At 34.8% G+C, this 16,895-nt stretch overlaps 1 protein-coding gene across 3 annotated transcripts in view; it reads right to left on the reverse strand.

Moving 5' to 3' along the window:
- Positions 1-772: 772 nt before the first annotated feature.
- Positions 773-16,895, reverse strand: part of LOC149085631 (sodium-dependent phosphate transporter 1-A-like) — a 50,263-nt gene continuing 34,140 nt past the window's right edge. For 2 of the 3 annotated variants that reach the window (XM_089233787.1, XM_089233788.1), the window contains exons 7-12: positions 16,547-16,666; positions 15,155-15,187; positions 8,060-8,127; positions 4,688-4,818; positions 3,095-3,280; positions 773-1,146 (exon numbers count right to left, since the gene is read on the reverse strand). In XM_089233787.1, coding sequence (XP_089089913.1) covers positions 897-1,146; positions 3,095-3,280; positions 4,688-4,818; positions 8,060-8,127; positions 15,155-15,187; positions 16,547-16,666 — 788 coding nt within the window. In that variant the 3' untranslated portion in view covers positions 773-896. The remainder of the gene's footprint in view (positions 1,147-3,094; positions 3,281-4,687; positions 4,819-8,059; positions 8,128-15,154; positions 15,188-16,546; positions 16,667-16,895) is intronic. The other variant, XM_089233789.1, reaches the window with a different exon arrangement.

Here is a 16,895-nt window from a genome sequence, read left to right on the forward strand (position 1 = left end):
TGCCAAAGTTGTTAGAATTGCCAAAGAGCATGCAATGTGTGTGTGTGAAGACTCGAACAATTTTCATTTTAACAGTTTGGTTTAGCTGTCTTTTTAACAATCGCATTTAGTTGATATAGAAAAGAACATGGGTTATTTCTTCCTTCTGACCGTAGTCGACAATCTTGCAGAGTTCGTGATTGTTCATCACACTGAAGCACGCTCGAGTTCGTGTTGAACGAAGCGCTTGTGCGTTGAGCTATGAAAATTTGAAAGATAAGTTTTTGAGCATGATATTTTCCCTTGATATTACGTGAAATTTTTACATTTTTTGATTGACGTTCCATTCAAAATGCGACTTAAAAAAAAGTCCAAATGATTATTTGTCTTCACCTTTCACAAAACAGTGTTCCAAATAGCACTAACAGTAGCTTTCGTCGTTTCGTTTATTCTTTCAGCACCTTCGAATTTTATATGAATATATATTTTACATTGAAATATGAATTAAAATTACGTAGTTCCATGAAAGTGAATATATTACTAATTAAAATGTTTTACTTTTTTTATGGAATAAAAAATGACACAGCATATAAGTGATTTTTCTAGTGTTCCCAATCATTTGAGTTACGAAAAAAAAAAAAAATCAAAATTTCTATTTTTACAGCTTTCGATAACTGCGTGTACAGGAGCCCGAACCTAATGGATTAGGTCACTGAGCATCTCTCCAATAATTCATGAATATACAATCCATCGCATATGCTCCCCCCTTCATACGTATACCTTTGAGTTCCGTATATGTTCGGCGTCCAATTTTTGAAAAACAATTATCGGCACCCGTCACTGCATGAAATTCAAAAAAAGTGTGATGGAAGCTATTTATTATATATATATGAAAGAAAAGAAAATACAGAATAAAACTATCTGATGATCATTGCGTACATTACAGCTGTTGTTGCTGCTGATAATAGAGCTGTGAATGGTAACGTAACAAACCACGCTAACACAATACTCCTAAACAGTTTCAGATCAACCTTTTTGGAGTTGTCGGAACGTAAGCTGCCTACGCATACAACTGATCCTACTTTGCAATGCGTGGTGCTGATAGGTAAACCAATCTTTGAAGCTAACAAAACTGTAGTTGCTGCTCCGATTTCTATCGTGAAACCACTGTACGAGAAAAGATAAATGTTTAAGGAAAAATTATACTAGACGAAGAAACTATATACATATTGCACACTTTTTGCCTATAACACTAATAAATTTACAATCCGAACAACGTTTTCAAAAATCAAATAATAAAATAATTTAAATAACCTGACGCGTTTCGGCACTCCTGGGTGCTATTTTCAAAGATATCACTATGTGATGTAACTGTCACATGGGTGGAGTGGAGGCCCCCCTCCCCAGCGTTAAGGGTGAAGTCGACTGATCTAATGTATATATGCATATATGAATTCACATCATCATCATCGTGCTCTCCCAGCAATAATGACCGTGCCCCCCAGACTTCCAAGTCTATCTCCGCCTATGAACTGTCAATCTACAAAAACGATATATTCCCAGCAATCACTGTCCAAAATAATACGTTGGTCAAACCATGAGGTATATTAAACAAAGATTCAATGAACGTCGGAGATATGTTAACAACCAGGAAGTGGACCGATCCAGCACTGCTTTTCATTGTTGGAACGAGAATCATATTTTCAATTTTTCGGGGGAGGGAACAGAGTTGTACAAGAGAGTTAAAATCCAAATATCTTCTTCATTTCTATGAAGGCGTGTACATCAACATCTTTTAGGACACGTTAGTTAATGACATGAAATAAACAGCAACAATTCTATCGAAATGGCTGCCTATTTTCCAAGAAATGTTTGCACCAACTAGGTGATCATCAAGCAGACAGTTAAATTTCGTCAGTCAACATTTCGTTAAATATGTCATGCGATGTCTATTTTCTTTCTTTTGAAGCCATAATTTGAGTTCAGGATGATCTTCACTTCTCAAATGAAGGAGCCTATTAAAGTTACTCGTATCATTCGTACGGCCCCTTATTGGAAGACCCTGAACAGTACCTTATCTTCAATAAGATAATTGGAAATAAAGGAAAAATAAAGTTTTTTATGTTTTCGATTAGAAAACTTATCGAGATAAGATTTTGAGTAATGCAATTGTACTTTCCCCTATTTGTGGTCTTTTAGCATCCGACAATTGACACGCTATATTGATATCAGCACTTACGGAAATCAGTTCTGACAAAGGATACCAATGGCAGTGTGAACTTTAGTGTATTCTAAATTTTTTTTAGAATTTTTTCAATTGCGAAAACCAGTTGCAATGAAACAGATAATTTTTTGATGAACTTTGAGCACATATTTACTTTCATATGCTTATTTGCAAAAATTTTGCAACAAACTATATTGAATTTCTATTAAACTATGTAACAAAAAATATTTTTCTTTGTTACAGGGTAGAAGTTGGGATTTCTGTGTTGGCTTAACCTGGATGAGCCTGAAAACGATGATTATTACCCTCAATCTTTGCTTTTGTGGTCAGGATATCGATATTTGCGAATTGGTTATTTACCATTGGCTGATTGGGTGACTGGAACATTGAAAAATCACAAAAAAGCTTTTCGCACTGATAATGATTTTAAAAATCTCTAGACGTTTGACAGAAAATAAAATTCGAGTTGAAATAAAATTTTGTGAAGTTTATTGAGTCACATACTTGTTTGGCATGTTAATGTTCAGGTGTGCAAGTCTGGCTTAGAATATATAGAGAATCCCTGTTCAGAGATGCATGCATTTATAACTAACTCCAAAAATGTTTCTAGACCCACATCTCGAGAAATCGTTTGAAAAAAATTAAACGATATTTTTTTCAGAGCGCAGTTTTCTGTGGAAATTTCCGTATTTTTCCAATTCATAAATTTTTAAACTCTTTACTAACACACGATAGTGGTAATATAAAGTTATCAACATTATATATAGTGTTTATTGCAATTGTATCAAAAATCGCATTTTTCTTCCTCATTTTTTAGGCAAGGAAAAGAGAGACGAGCTAATAAAACTACTCATTTGTGTCTGTTTTTATTAACTTGAATGCAGATCTTACCTGGTTGGCGTGATTTTTGTCAGATCTTTTCCCATCGTTTGAATGACCCTTCTTCCCATTATCCACAGTCCAGCGCTGATGCCTATTCCACCGTAAATGAGTATCCAGATAGGAGTCCCATCATTTTGTTGGACTGAGCCCGAAGCGTAGATAAGCCACAAGCTTATAAGAGGAGCTATGGCATTGCTATTGACACATAAAGGAAAAACCACTACTTTATATAATATTATCATATTTAGACAATATAATCAAACGAGATTATATTTTATATTTTCACGTTTGGGCATGGATGCCTATTAACACTTGCAATTTATCTGGACAGATCTTATGGTCCTCTTGGGAATACTCAGGGCCCGATTTCAGCATGGGCAACATAGGCATTTGACCAGGGCCCCATGTTACAAGGGGACCTCGAAATTCATAATTTTATATATATTTCACTCAATTTTTTTATAAATTTTATTTGGTAAAATTTTGGAAAATCAAAGAATTTCCCCCTCAGTCACATTATTCTATTTCCAAAGTGCCCATTATTAGCAAACCCTATAAAATATCTATTTTAATATTATACCAATCAGTAATAGACTTTACACAGCATGTATAACGCACCTATTGCAATATTAACTCCACGACAAAAATTTTTCAACGTGTCACAGTCTTTTGTTCGATTCCTCAATTTCACATATTTTTGACAGTAAAATGATTTATGAAACGATGATAAGGAAGTTTGCATGTTTGATCAACATGAAATCCTCAAATCTTTATGAAAATTTTGCATATTTGCATCTGATCTTGCAAATCCTTTTCAGACAAACTGGAACAATTTTCATCCTTGGTTCAGGTTGGTGACACAATACCACAAATATTAAATGAACTTGAGAAAGAATTTAATTGGTTTTATTTATTAAATGATATGTTTCTTTGAACATGCAATAAAAAATTGTTTAAAATATTTCAAAAATTTAACGTAAGTTAAACGATAAGTACTTTTAAAACTTTACTCGACAATTGTAAAAAGTTTTGCCATTTAAAAATTGATCGAACGATACTGACCAACAAAACAATATTAATAATCGAAAGTTAATAAGTTACGAGCACTTACTTTCTTTTAAGATAACGGGTAACGCGAGAGAAACTGGAACTTTCAAATAAATGTTTAATTCAATTCAGAAAATTATTATATTTTTGTGTTAATTTAAAAAAAAAGGACGGTGATTTAACCACATTTACTATCAGAGACTACAAGTTTCGAGATATTCATTTCTTGTAGTCACTATTCGCAATTCTGTGCGTACTGACAACATGTAACGACAAGACCAATGAAACCAAGTCCAGCTTTGTACCTAGAGTTACATCAAAATAATTATAATAATATATAAAAAAAAAAGCATGGAAAGAGTTAATGATGTTCAGTGAAATGTACGATGAGAGGTTTGTAACACATTTCACGGTTGTACGCTCACTAACAGTTTCACAAGTTTAATGGGCCCATTAAATGAGAAAGCTTGACTTGTATGCAACGCAGCAATTTTATCTACTGTTTTCACCAAAGAAAATACTAGGTTATTAAGCTCCGTGTACATATTTATTTACCTTACGTCATTACCTCCATGTGCAAAAGAGCCAAAAATAGCTGTTAGGACCTGAAGAGCTTTAAAGAGCTGCGCTATTTGAGGAGTGTCATTATCCGTGTCATCATTCGGTGCATCAAGAAATTTATTCTTCTGGAAAATTGAAAGAAACATAGTATTTTAAAACACAAAAACTCATCTTCAGAATTTTAACATTGCAAATATATCCGTCTTTTTACATTTTTTCCCACCGAGTCCTATTTTTTTCATCTCTTTTAAAATTAATGCGTGTCCATTAATTTAATATAAACTATCTGTATTTATTTATTCAACCTATACCCACTCTTGCCGCATCTCCTTCATGAATACGATTGATTTGAATCCGAATTGTGTTTTTTATAAAAATAATAGCAGCTCTACGCTATTGCTATTAACATTCGGCAAATTAAGAGGCCACCAGTAAAAGTCCGTTATAACAAGTGCGGCTTATGACGAGAATCTCGATATAACGAGCGATTTGCCGGTGATTGTCGAAGAGCTAATGATAGAAAAAACATTCGTTTATAACGAGAAGTCTGTTATAACGACAATTTTTCCCGTGATTGTGCGCTGTCGTTATAACGGATTTCTACTGTAGTTCGTAAGTTGAAATCGCGTTAATTCTATAATTTCAGATCAGAAATGGGGAGCACAGCTTAACTTGAAAAAAAATAACGTCGAATTTTTTAATACTTATAAAAGTTCAGGTCGCGTTCAAATTTTAGTATTTTCATATTAATGAGTTTTACTAAACGCCAGACCTGTTTTCGAAAGAAAAGGTTTCTCAGCCTTCCAACGCTATGGTTCTCTTCCTTTTATCTATCTTCTTCAACGCTACTATGGCGGCTTCCAATTTTATCAATTCTTCATTCATTAATTTTTTCTCACCAGTTTTAATGGGTTGAAATAGGTCCTCATTTATCGCTTCTAATATCAATTATTTGCACTTCGTAAGAATCTCACAGATTTTTTCAAATCCGTTTGTTGTAGACAAAAACTTACAATTGCAAAAATGTTGAAAATGGAGTAACTATTGATATTATGAAACTTTTACGTAAACACAAATTGGTTTTTGAAAAAATTACAAAATTAATTAACCTTTTCATATTTTCCCCAGGTCCCCAGTCATACTTACGAATGTTTGTCCTTGCAGTAATACTGTGGCAACCAAAACATTTTTGGTTACAGTAAAACCAAATTTCCGAGAGATATTTAATTTAAAAGTTTGTGATTTTTCGAAATTCGAAACCATTTTAGCTGTCAATGAAGAGCCAGTGCAAAAAATAGAAATTACAGTAACTACGGGTTGATTTTTTTCTCATTAAAAAAAATCTCACCTAATGTTGCTCGTTAATGATTTATTAGTAAGTGGAATTTTGCAACAGTTTCGTATGAAGAAAATAACGAATAAATTTAATTAATCGATTACGTGCTCGCAAACAAGTAATTTATTAAATTTTAATTTCTGAATTTTTTTTCGGAAAAGTGGAATATCAGTTATTGATAATCAATCAATGTATTGAAAGCTGTTTGAAACCGATACCTCATTGTTTGGTCAAGTGCACATTCAAGTATTTTGCTGCTCAATTTGTGTGAACGACTCCTGAATCCCCTCCCCCCCCCCCAGACTTTAAAATTTAACATCTCGGTTAATAGTTGTTTTACTGTGATGAAACCCGTTTTATTTGTCATATTACTGAAAGGACAGGCCTTTTCAAACTATGACTAATTTTTTCTAATATGCCTTGAAAAAAATATAAAAAATTAAATTTTGTAATTCTCTTTTAAAAATTAATTTGTTTTACGTAAAATTACCATGATAGGGGTATTTACTTCGTTTAAAAATTTTTTGCAAGTTGGAAGTTTTCGTCTACGACTAACAGTTGGGAAAAAAGAAGTCCGAACTTTTTTCCTCCTTTCAGAGTCCTCCCTAATACAGGGTGTTCTGTAAGTTATAATTCGGAATTTATCTTATCAACCGTTCGTCGTTGAGGTATGAATCTAGTTTAAAAAATGCTCAAAATGCATTCAAGAATCACTCTGTACCAGTTTCGAGAGTGAAAATACAGTGTGTCATAAAATAAAGATTCCAAATTTTTTTACGGCTCCCTGTCTAACTTCTAATTAGAAAGTTGTTGCCCGTTTTTCCTGGGGTAAACAAAATAAAATTCCATGGTTTTAATTGCAATATTCTCGGTGATATATGAACGCAAAATAGAATGAACGCTTAAACTAACGTACAACGCTTCTTTCCCTCATTTATGCTGTTTTTTTTTTTACAAATTCGCTCCCATTTTCGAAATCAAATATCTGAGCGAATACTGCACTTAGAAATATGGATTTTTTTTACTGACCTCAAGAGAGAAAGGGCAACAGCTTTCTAGTTGGAAGTTAAAGGCCAAGGGGATCGTATAAACATTTCGATTTTGTGCGTCATAAAAACAGTGCGCCATAAAATAAGAAATCATCTCTTTCACTCACAAATCTGGTACAGAAGTACTTTTGAAGAGATTTTGAGCATTTTTTTAAATTAAAACCTTACGCCTACGACGAACAGTTGATGAGATAAAGACCAACTTAGGATTTACAGGACACCCTGTATATTGCATATATGATGCACAATTGAATCTGATATCTGACTTCAGTGGGATTCGCCGAGAGTGCCAAATATTTTGGTTTCTAACTCCATACCGGAACCTAGGGGCTGAGTCCATTTCAGTCCCCCCAATAATTTTTGTAAGGGGGCTGAGGACCTCCTTTAATAATTTCTGAAAAAACAATGCAATGTACCTTCCCTCTCCTGCATACGCGCTTGAGTCCCGTATATACAGGACAACCAGCAACTTTCAGCCCCCCCCCCCAATGTTTTCTTCATTTCGGCGCCTCTGCCTAACTCGAAACGTCCATAAGTCAAACCTCCAAATTCTGGGAGCTACACTTTGATAAAAAGGCCTATACTGTAACACGAGGACCCTGGGAAGTAATATTATTAACATAAAATACAACAAAATATAATTTCAATGCTATGCATACACCATCTAGTGGGTAGTCATTATAAATATTCTACAGTTAAATTTTATATTATTATCTAATTATATTAATCAATTAATTAAATAATATAGTAAATAAATATATACTAAGACGCACCAAACTGATTTTAAAATTGCCTACCTGTTAGGATCTGATTGAACTTTGACGAAGAATCTTATAAATATAGTGCAATTGGGACTTTATTGGAACTGTATTCGATGTTAAAAGTTATGTGGCTAAAACTGAGTAAAATTAGTAACAAATATATGATAATTGATAATTGAAACAGAAGTTTGAGTATAAAAGCAATGTCAATAATACTCACTTCAGAAATGGTCTTATCGACAGATATCTTCTTCACTTCATCATCCACTTTATCTACCTCAACGGCTACTGTTAATATACAAAAGCAATATATGTATGCATGTACAGGGTGTTTCAGAAAGGACTCTATTATTTTGAAATGACACAACTTGGAAACAGCGATACGTAGAATGATGGAAAAAGTTTCACGTTTGTGGGCAGGCCTGAAATTTCAAATACACCGGTTTGCATAACTAATTACAATTTTAACCAACAGATGGCATCACGGACGTTTTAGTTGCGCCATTTGAAGATCATTTCCTACGGTCAAAGTTAGGGTTACAAGATCCGAAGACTGAGAAAGAAGGAAGTCTGCGCACGCAGCCTTAGTGACGTCACCCATCCTAATTTTCCCAATATATGGCGCCACTATTCCGACGAATAAAACCGACCACAACAATAATTTTTCCCAACTCTAAAACAGAACCGCTAAAAAAAGCAGAAACAAAAAAAATTCTGGAATTTCGATGGCTATTGGTGAATGCGTGTGGGAAAAAAACACAAAAACTCTCATATCAATGAAGACATTTATATTTCAAAGTGGAGAAAAAAAAAATTCCTCACAAAAAATGAAAAATAATTGCGGAAACTTGAAAAGGAGGACAAAAAAGGTGAATTTTCTGAAACCTAGGAGGACGCTTGAAATCAAAAAGGAGGACACGTCCTCTTAAAGGAGGACGGTTGGTAACCTAAGTCAAAGTCCTCAGCCGTAAATCAGCTCGAACAGGAAATTGACTTCAAACTCTACTCTTCACTTTTGTGATGTTTCACATCATTTCGAATCCATCGCAATGTGATTTGCCCCATGTTTGCGAAAGACAATATCTCCTACTTTTTAAAAACTGCAGGGTCATTTTATTTTAACGTGTTCATCATGCATTCTCAAGAGATCCGTATGATCTGTCCAGTGAATAATTATTATCCAAAGTTATAACTAATTCCAGAAACCAGTACATTTGAAATTCCAGGTTTGCCCACAAAACGAATTACAGTGAAACATCACTATAACGGACCCGATTATAATGGACTTCGCTTACAACGGACAGCTAAAGAAATTGTAAAATTTTCATCTGACGAGTTTAAAACTCGTTTTAAATATCTAAAAAAGTATTAACTCGTTCAAAAAGCATTCCCAAGCAAGCAATTAAACATCGATCATTGTGTTGTTCTGCGCAAATATGGATGCGCTGCATGACTCATACCGTTCGCCAGCTAGAAAAATTAATATCATTTGATAAAATTAATATTATTGATAATCATTTGATAAGAGCTAACTTAGAACGATTGCATTTTCCATCGGGAAAAAAGTAGCTCGCATAGCTTAATCTACATGGAGTTGTTTTCTGCTAGAATAACATTCGATTTCTGGCATTAAGGACCCACAACAAAACTGCGCAATTTGAATCGAGAACTCTTTTGCTCCATTCTATTTATTTCTCAGATTTTCCCTTACAACACTTCGCATCCTTTATTCCAGAATTCTATCATGAATTGGTAGAGCAACGTTAAACTTTACTTCGGAAATATCAAATTATAATTTGAAAAGTAATTCAAGAATCATCAATTTCTTTTCGAAAATATCGAATAGTTTTTTGCAAATTAATAACAAGTGAAAAGACGTGTTAGTTGGTTGAAAATGTAGTTTAAAAATCTGTTAACGATGATTTATTTCATTTAAAAATAATGCAAAACTGTAAAATGATATTGTTTTAGAGATCAAGGAACTTAAACCTATTGTTTTAGGCAATAACTTTTTAAAATAGATTTTTCTCTTTCAACGTTATTCCTACATTTTTCTGATAGATTTTTGTTCTTACTAAAAGAGAAGAAACAAAAGCTCCATTAAACATTTTACCCGAAGATATATGACTATTCTTTTTACCTCTAAGTGGTTTTTTTCCCTCTACGCTTAATAAGATTTCCATAGAAACTCGGGCTTCCACAAATTTCGCTTTCGATTTCTGTTTCTTTCTTGTACTTTTTTTCTCGAAGAAGCGCTAAACATTTTGCTTGGTAGCGACGAAATTTTAAATACATTGGATTCAAAATAAATTTTCAGCCCTCAGAGACATTTAAATTCGAAGAATTGTCGAGAACGTGGTGAAAAAAAAAAAATTCGAAATCCTTAGCAGGTTAGTTTTTCTTTCTATGTATATACATATACCTTTCGATTCCTCACTATGATGTGAGATCCTGGAGATTAACGGCCTGGTGCGAGAATGGTTCGATGTGACAGGCTGTTTTCTACCGCATTGCGTGATGTGCGTGGAATTTACCAGGAATTGGAATATGCTTCGTATTTTTGTGTGTGAATTTTTTACAAGAATGTTACAGGTATAATTTTTCCTGGAAGCCGTATTTAGAGGGATAAGAAAATAATATTAATAAGCAGCATTTTTATGGAATATTTTTTAACATAAGTTTGCTGATCTTGCGAATGATGGTGAGCTAGTATCAGGTCTATTGGTACCAGTCTTAAAAAAGGATAGCGAATTTAATTATTCAGGTTATTCACATAAATCCTAAATGGCTTCATGTCGACACTGCAGTCTTGAAGTTCAACTCCCTCTTTGCGTACACCATTTTATAGAAATAAAACTGAACGAATGTTTCCATTTGTTTAATTTTTTTAATCAAATCGTTGTATCCTTCTTGTATGATGGGTATATTTTAACTTATGATTTTTTGCTAAATCCAATGGTGACCATATGACCCATGTGTTATATGAGGCATAATTATTTTACCATGTTAATCGGATAAAAACATTACCGTTTCGGTGAAAATACTCATTTTCATGTGTATAGTTTTCTTTAAAAAAACAACTTTAATTAATTTACGATTTTAAAATGCAGTATTACTTATTGTTACGCGAATTGTGCATCGATAAAATGTAGTTTTTTATGATTATTGCCAGTTGACTAAAATGTTATGTTTACTAACAAAATTTTAAGAGATCTAACCGGATTTGTCAAACAAATCAAGTAAATTTTCCAAAACTTTTAGCAAAATTTAAAAAAAAAAAAATTAATAATAGATTGTTCACTTCGATTAACTCAACTGCACTGCTTGAAAAATGCTGAGGAACAGTGTTACTTTTCGTCATACTGAACGATAGACGTCCTTCAAAGAAATGAAACCCGGCACATGTTTAGTAGACATAGTGAAGTATCTTTATTATGCAAAATAAAACAGATATTCCCACATGTGGGAAAACGAGATAAGCAAATGAAAATGTGTTCCTTACAGCAATTGTAAACAATTACGAAAAGTGTTCGTTTTGCTCAAAATAGGAACAAATTAAGCAGACAATTCGTCAGTATAAAGTGTGACCTCCTTGGACACTGATGCACATTTGGAATCTGTTGCGCATGCTGTCCACTAAATTGTTGAGAAGAGCTTACGAGATTTTGCCCCATTCGTCCTTCAAGGTGGTTTTGAGTTCTTTCTTGTATGGTTCGAGGATGGTTGTGGCTTTGAGCAATGCGTCTGCCGGGTGCATCCCAAGCGTATTCACTGTGATTTATGTCCGGCGAATATGCAGACCATGTCATGCGCTCAATATTTTCACTTGCTAGTGTGTCGGACACTTCATCTGTCCAATGTGAACGGGCACTGTGATCCATGAACAGAAAGTCTAGAACATATATGCTCAACCCATGACCCGTGGGACAAATGTGGCCATCGGGGTCATCTGATGTGGCCCGTGTCCTCAAACCTAATTTTGTAAAAATGAACTAAGAGGCATATTTTCCGGATCACTTAAGCAATCCACTGTGTAGCTCCACATCACATGAGTGATATGCGGAATAGTCCCAGAGTAATTAAGTGGCCTATGGCACAGTTCCAGAGCAATTAAGTGGCCTGGGTCACAGTTCCAGATCACTTTACCGATCCGTAACGACACGTTTTCGAACCAATGAAGTGGCTCGTACTCTCCTGAAGGTTGAGTACCCTTGGTCTAGAGCAGACGTCTTCAACCTTTTTCCAGTCGCGAGCACTGCCTGTACCCATCATCAAAAGAAGAGCACCCGGCAAGTATGAAATACGAATGCATGAAATCAGGATGATTTCAATCCTTGAATGCAATATGTACAAGGTGTTTAATTGGAACGGTGATCAAGTGCTCGCGAGCACGAAATCGGGCACGAGCATCGAGCACTCTCGGCGTTTCAGGGAGCAACGGGTTGAAGATGCCTGGTCCAGAACATAGTTTCTCAAACTTCTTGTTCGATCGCCCCCTTCAACAGAATCGTTTTTCTCTCATCGCCCCCTCCCCCAACTGAAGTATAGGGTCCTAAGTTAAATCTGTAGCTTCTTCACCGCCTGGACTATTTTAGGGGGCGATATTGCCCACTTTGGGAAACACTAGTCTAGAACAACTGTACCGTGGAAAAGACGAACATGACGGTGCAATACTGCTGTGGTTTTACGATGCCTCCATCGAAGATACGAAGCAGAGTTCTGCCATTGCGTATGATACCTAGGGTGACCATACGTCCCGTATTTTCCGGGACAGTCCTGGTATTTTCTAGTTTTTTTTTTTGCCGTCCCGACTTTTTACCAAAGTGTCCTGGTTTTTCCTGTATTTTACACGAAGCCTACTTGAATATTTATTCTTTATTGAAATCAAAGATTGAAATTATTTTTCAACTCATAAATTACGTTATAATAATTACAACTATAAATGAGAATATAAATCTCCCACATTTGTGTTGGTGAACTTTTTTTTTTTCGTGGAATTCATTTTAATCCACTGCAATTTGCAGCAATGCTTCAGTTCCTGCCATTGCGACTCTTCCGGGTTGGCTCAAGCTTACTTACCGCCCCGTCGCAAGCCTCTTGTGCCGCCCCTAAAGACGGCCCGGGCAGATGGTTGACAGGGCTTCGGCCTAAGTGAGTCTGGGATAGACCTAATTTTCTTAAGTTACATATCATATAATTATTAGATGAACAAACCGTGAGCATACGTCCTGCTTTTGAAGAAATTGTCTTATATTTTGGTCCAAGGTAATTAAACTGTCCTTAATTATGCCAGATAAACAGATAAATTGATCCACAATACTGCTGTTATTGATGAACCATCATTACTATGATGGTTCTATGCCCCCCCCCCCCTTACAATCTGCAGCAGAGCCCCTAGGCTGAGACCTTTGCAGGTCAATTTATGATAAATTTATAGCGTGAAAAAAGCAAAAAGGAAATGTCCATTCTGGATCCCTGTCAGCATGGTCCTTGTGGTGACTATGATCATCACTCACACTTATCCCGTAAAGACGAAGCATTGCAAATTCGTTTCTGGTGCTCCAGAGCCGGACATGTAAAAAGCTGAATTTTTCCTTTTATCTTTATTTGACAGTTCCAGAAATATTACTGTATTACTGGGGGGGGGGCACCAGAATGCACACTTGCTCCCTTTTGGCAGAGTATACTCTTGTTTCTGGTGTTACGACCTGGTGTTACTTAAAATTTTCTCAACATCTTCGTCGTCGAAGTATGGCTCAAAAGTGTGGAAATTGTTAAAAACTTTGGTGTCTAACTGAATCCTAAGCTGCTGCCCCCAAACAACCTGCGGCCCGGGTGCACCACACCCTTGCACCCTCGCTTAAGTGGCCTCGGCTGACACGACCTTATATCTGTCCTTATTTTCAGCAGAACGAGCACTTTCCGTAACTGTTCACAATTGCTGTAACGAGCACCATGTTTTCTTTAGCTTATCTCGTCACTTCATGTGGCGATTTCTGTTTCATTTTGCATAATAAAGTTACTTCAGGATGTCTATAACATCCCCAAGATTCATTTCATTGAAGAATGTCTATCGTTCGGTATAACGAAAGTAACACTGTACCTTAGCATTTGTCAAGCAGCGTAAAATCGTTGGTCGCGAACAACAATTAATTGATTAACAAACCAGCACTGCTTATCGATTTTTTTTCTGATTTTTGATGGAACCACATAATTATAGCTCTGATACAAAACTGTAATAGGCATCCATTCAACGAAAAACTCTCGTTAATGGACGAAATTACTTTCCAGAATTTGTCTTTCATAAAGCTTAATGAAGTGTTTAGATAATGGAATATTCAGATGGATACACATCATCCAATCACATCCATGTTATTTTCTTTAATTTCTTTTTATTTCCCATTCTTACCATTTTACTTTTAAGAAGATGTATACACGAAAAAAAAAAAAACACGTTTGAACCATATAAACCAATACTTTAAAATATTTACAGTCACAATTTTTTTATTTTACAGTGTGTTTCAAAAAGAATCACCCGATTTGAAATGCGTATATTACGAAAAATATTGAACACATAGACACTTAAGATTAATTTTATATTACATGGTTAATCATAAAAATTTTTTACAAACCAAATTGAAGGTGCTCAATATATCCACCTTGGGATGCACGGCAAATGTCTATACGGTAGTCAAATTCGTCCCAAACTTTTGCGAGCATGTTTGCATCCATTGGGAGTGGATTTCTGTGGACTACGTACGAAACTGTCGGATGCGCTCCACATTTTCGTCTGACAAGCGGGCACGGCCAGGGGATTTCCCTTTACACAGACAACCCGTGTTTCGAAATTATTTATACCATCGCCTAATGCTCTGAGCGGTAGGAAGTTCAACACCAGGGTATTGTCGACGAAAAGCTCGATGAACAGTTGTTACGGACTCCCACTTTTCGGAGCTTAGAACACAAAACGATTCCTGTTGCGCAGTCGCCACTGAAGTGGCGTTCGAAGAAAGAGCGCTAGCGCTACCTGTCGGCAACTGCGTGCAATTCGAGATTTCCCTCTTTCTACCTATACATTATTCGATCAAAACGGATTAAAATTTTTACGACTCATGGAAGGTTATTTATATCCCTTTGGGTCGAAATGTGTTTGTCTAATTTCTTTTTTTTGTCTGTTTCGTCCATTGTGCTGTTTGTTTTTAAAAAAAGAAGCTGAATAGAGTAATGATTTTTTTTAAAAATCGGATGATTATTTTTGAAACACCATGTATTTTGAACTCAAAGTAATATATTCAGCAATTTAACAATAAATTACCTTTCATTTCTTCTGCATCATGTGCATCAAGATCTGGAAAGTTATAAAAGATTGAATTATATGCATGCAGGCATTTCCAAGGAATTATACGGATACATAAAATAATTAAATAAAAATCGTTTTTCATTTAAACAGCAATTAATTATTTCATTTCATTTAAAATAAAATTTTAACATTGAATTATTTACTTATGCGTGATATATGACGTGAATTTTACACAACAGTTATATTTCTATAGAAAAGAAAATGAAAAAAACAATGAAATCGCTTTTAATATCAAATAAATGTATATGTACAAGATGAGCAAAAAGTTCATGACACATTTTAAAAATTAATAAAAAATCACTCAATTGACATAAAAAAAAGTTTTTCGTTGGACTGAAAGAAAATTGTTTCAAATTTCACTCGCAGATGGCACTGTATCATAAAAGCTCCTCATAACTAAGGTTACCAGCTTCGCAAGAAAGGAGTTATTAAAAGATTTCGCTGAGAAAAGGGGACACCTGCGCATGTACTCTTGGTGAAGTCACTAATCCCAACCAATTTTCCCAATATATGATGCCACTATTCCGACCAATAAAACCGGCCACAACAATAATTTTTTCCAACTCTAAAACAACCGCTAAAGAAAAGCAGAAACAGAAAAAATTCTGTGGAATTTCAACGGTTATTGGTGAATGCGTGTGGGGAAAAACACACAAAAACACTCATATCAATGAAGAAATATATGTTTCAAAGTGGAGAAAAAAAATTCCCCAGAAAAAAAGAAATATGATTCCAGAAATCTGAAAAGAAGGACAAAAGGGCGAATTTTCCGAATTCACTCTTTTGTGGCGAATTCGGAACGCTTGAAATGACATCAAAAGGAGGACGGTTCGTAATCCTACTCATAATAGCTAAAAAATGGCAAATAGTATTGATGCAACACATCAACAACATTTGCAAACCTTATTTTTCATGGTGCACAAATGAGCTGTTTTGCAGATATATAGGTTGAAATAGAGCTGCTTTTAGCCCGAGCTACAAAGGGTGCTTATGTTGAAATGTGGTTGTTTTACGTAACGCAAAGCGTTATGAACATTAATTATGCACTGTTCGTGTCGTATTTTCAAATGCAATGTTGTGTTTTTCATGATGCTGCATCATCTGTAAGTGAAGTTTTGAACTATTCTTCCCAATTTATCAAAAAACTACGTCATTATAAGTATTTTAGTGCAAACCACACGTTTTTTGTCAATTTTTTGATTTTGTCATTAATTAATCGCCCACCCTGTATTATTAACCAACAATAATACTAACATCATTTAATTTGTGATTAAAGCGTTTTATTATTATTAGATTGCATAATTATATATTTGCTTACATTACTATTTATGATTTAACGCTACTCACCAAATATATTGCGTCTTTGCCTCGGTACTACTATTGTTCTTATACCAAGAGCAGTGATTAGTCCGGCAATTCCAGCAATGATAAGAGCACACCACCATGTCAATCGGTCGAAACCTATGACTTAAAATATACATATAAAAGAAAAATAATAAATATTTTTACTTTTTCCAAAAATATTTTATGATAATATAAAAAGCTGCCGTACAAAATTAACATTGAATTTCCGTTTGTCTTCATCACTCGTATTCAGTATTTGAAAACAAAATAAAAATATTCAAGCGCATTCGGATTATCTATCCTATTGTTAATATCATGGTGAAATGCAATCCAAAAATATGTTAGTGGTTTG

Source organism: Pholcus phalangioides, unplaced genomic scaffold, assembly GCF_987345545.1.
Source record: "Pholcus phalangioides strain wild (caught in Gottingen) unplaced genomic scaffold, Ppha-v1.0 ptg000007l_1, whole genome shotgun sequence".
Lineage (NCBI taxonomy): Eukaryota > Metazoa > Arthropoda > Arachnida > Araneae > Pholcidae > Pholcus > Pholcus phalangioides.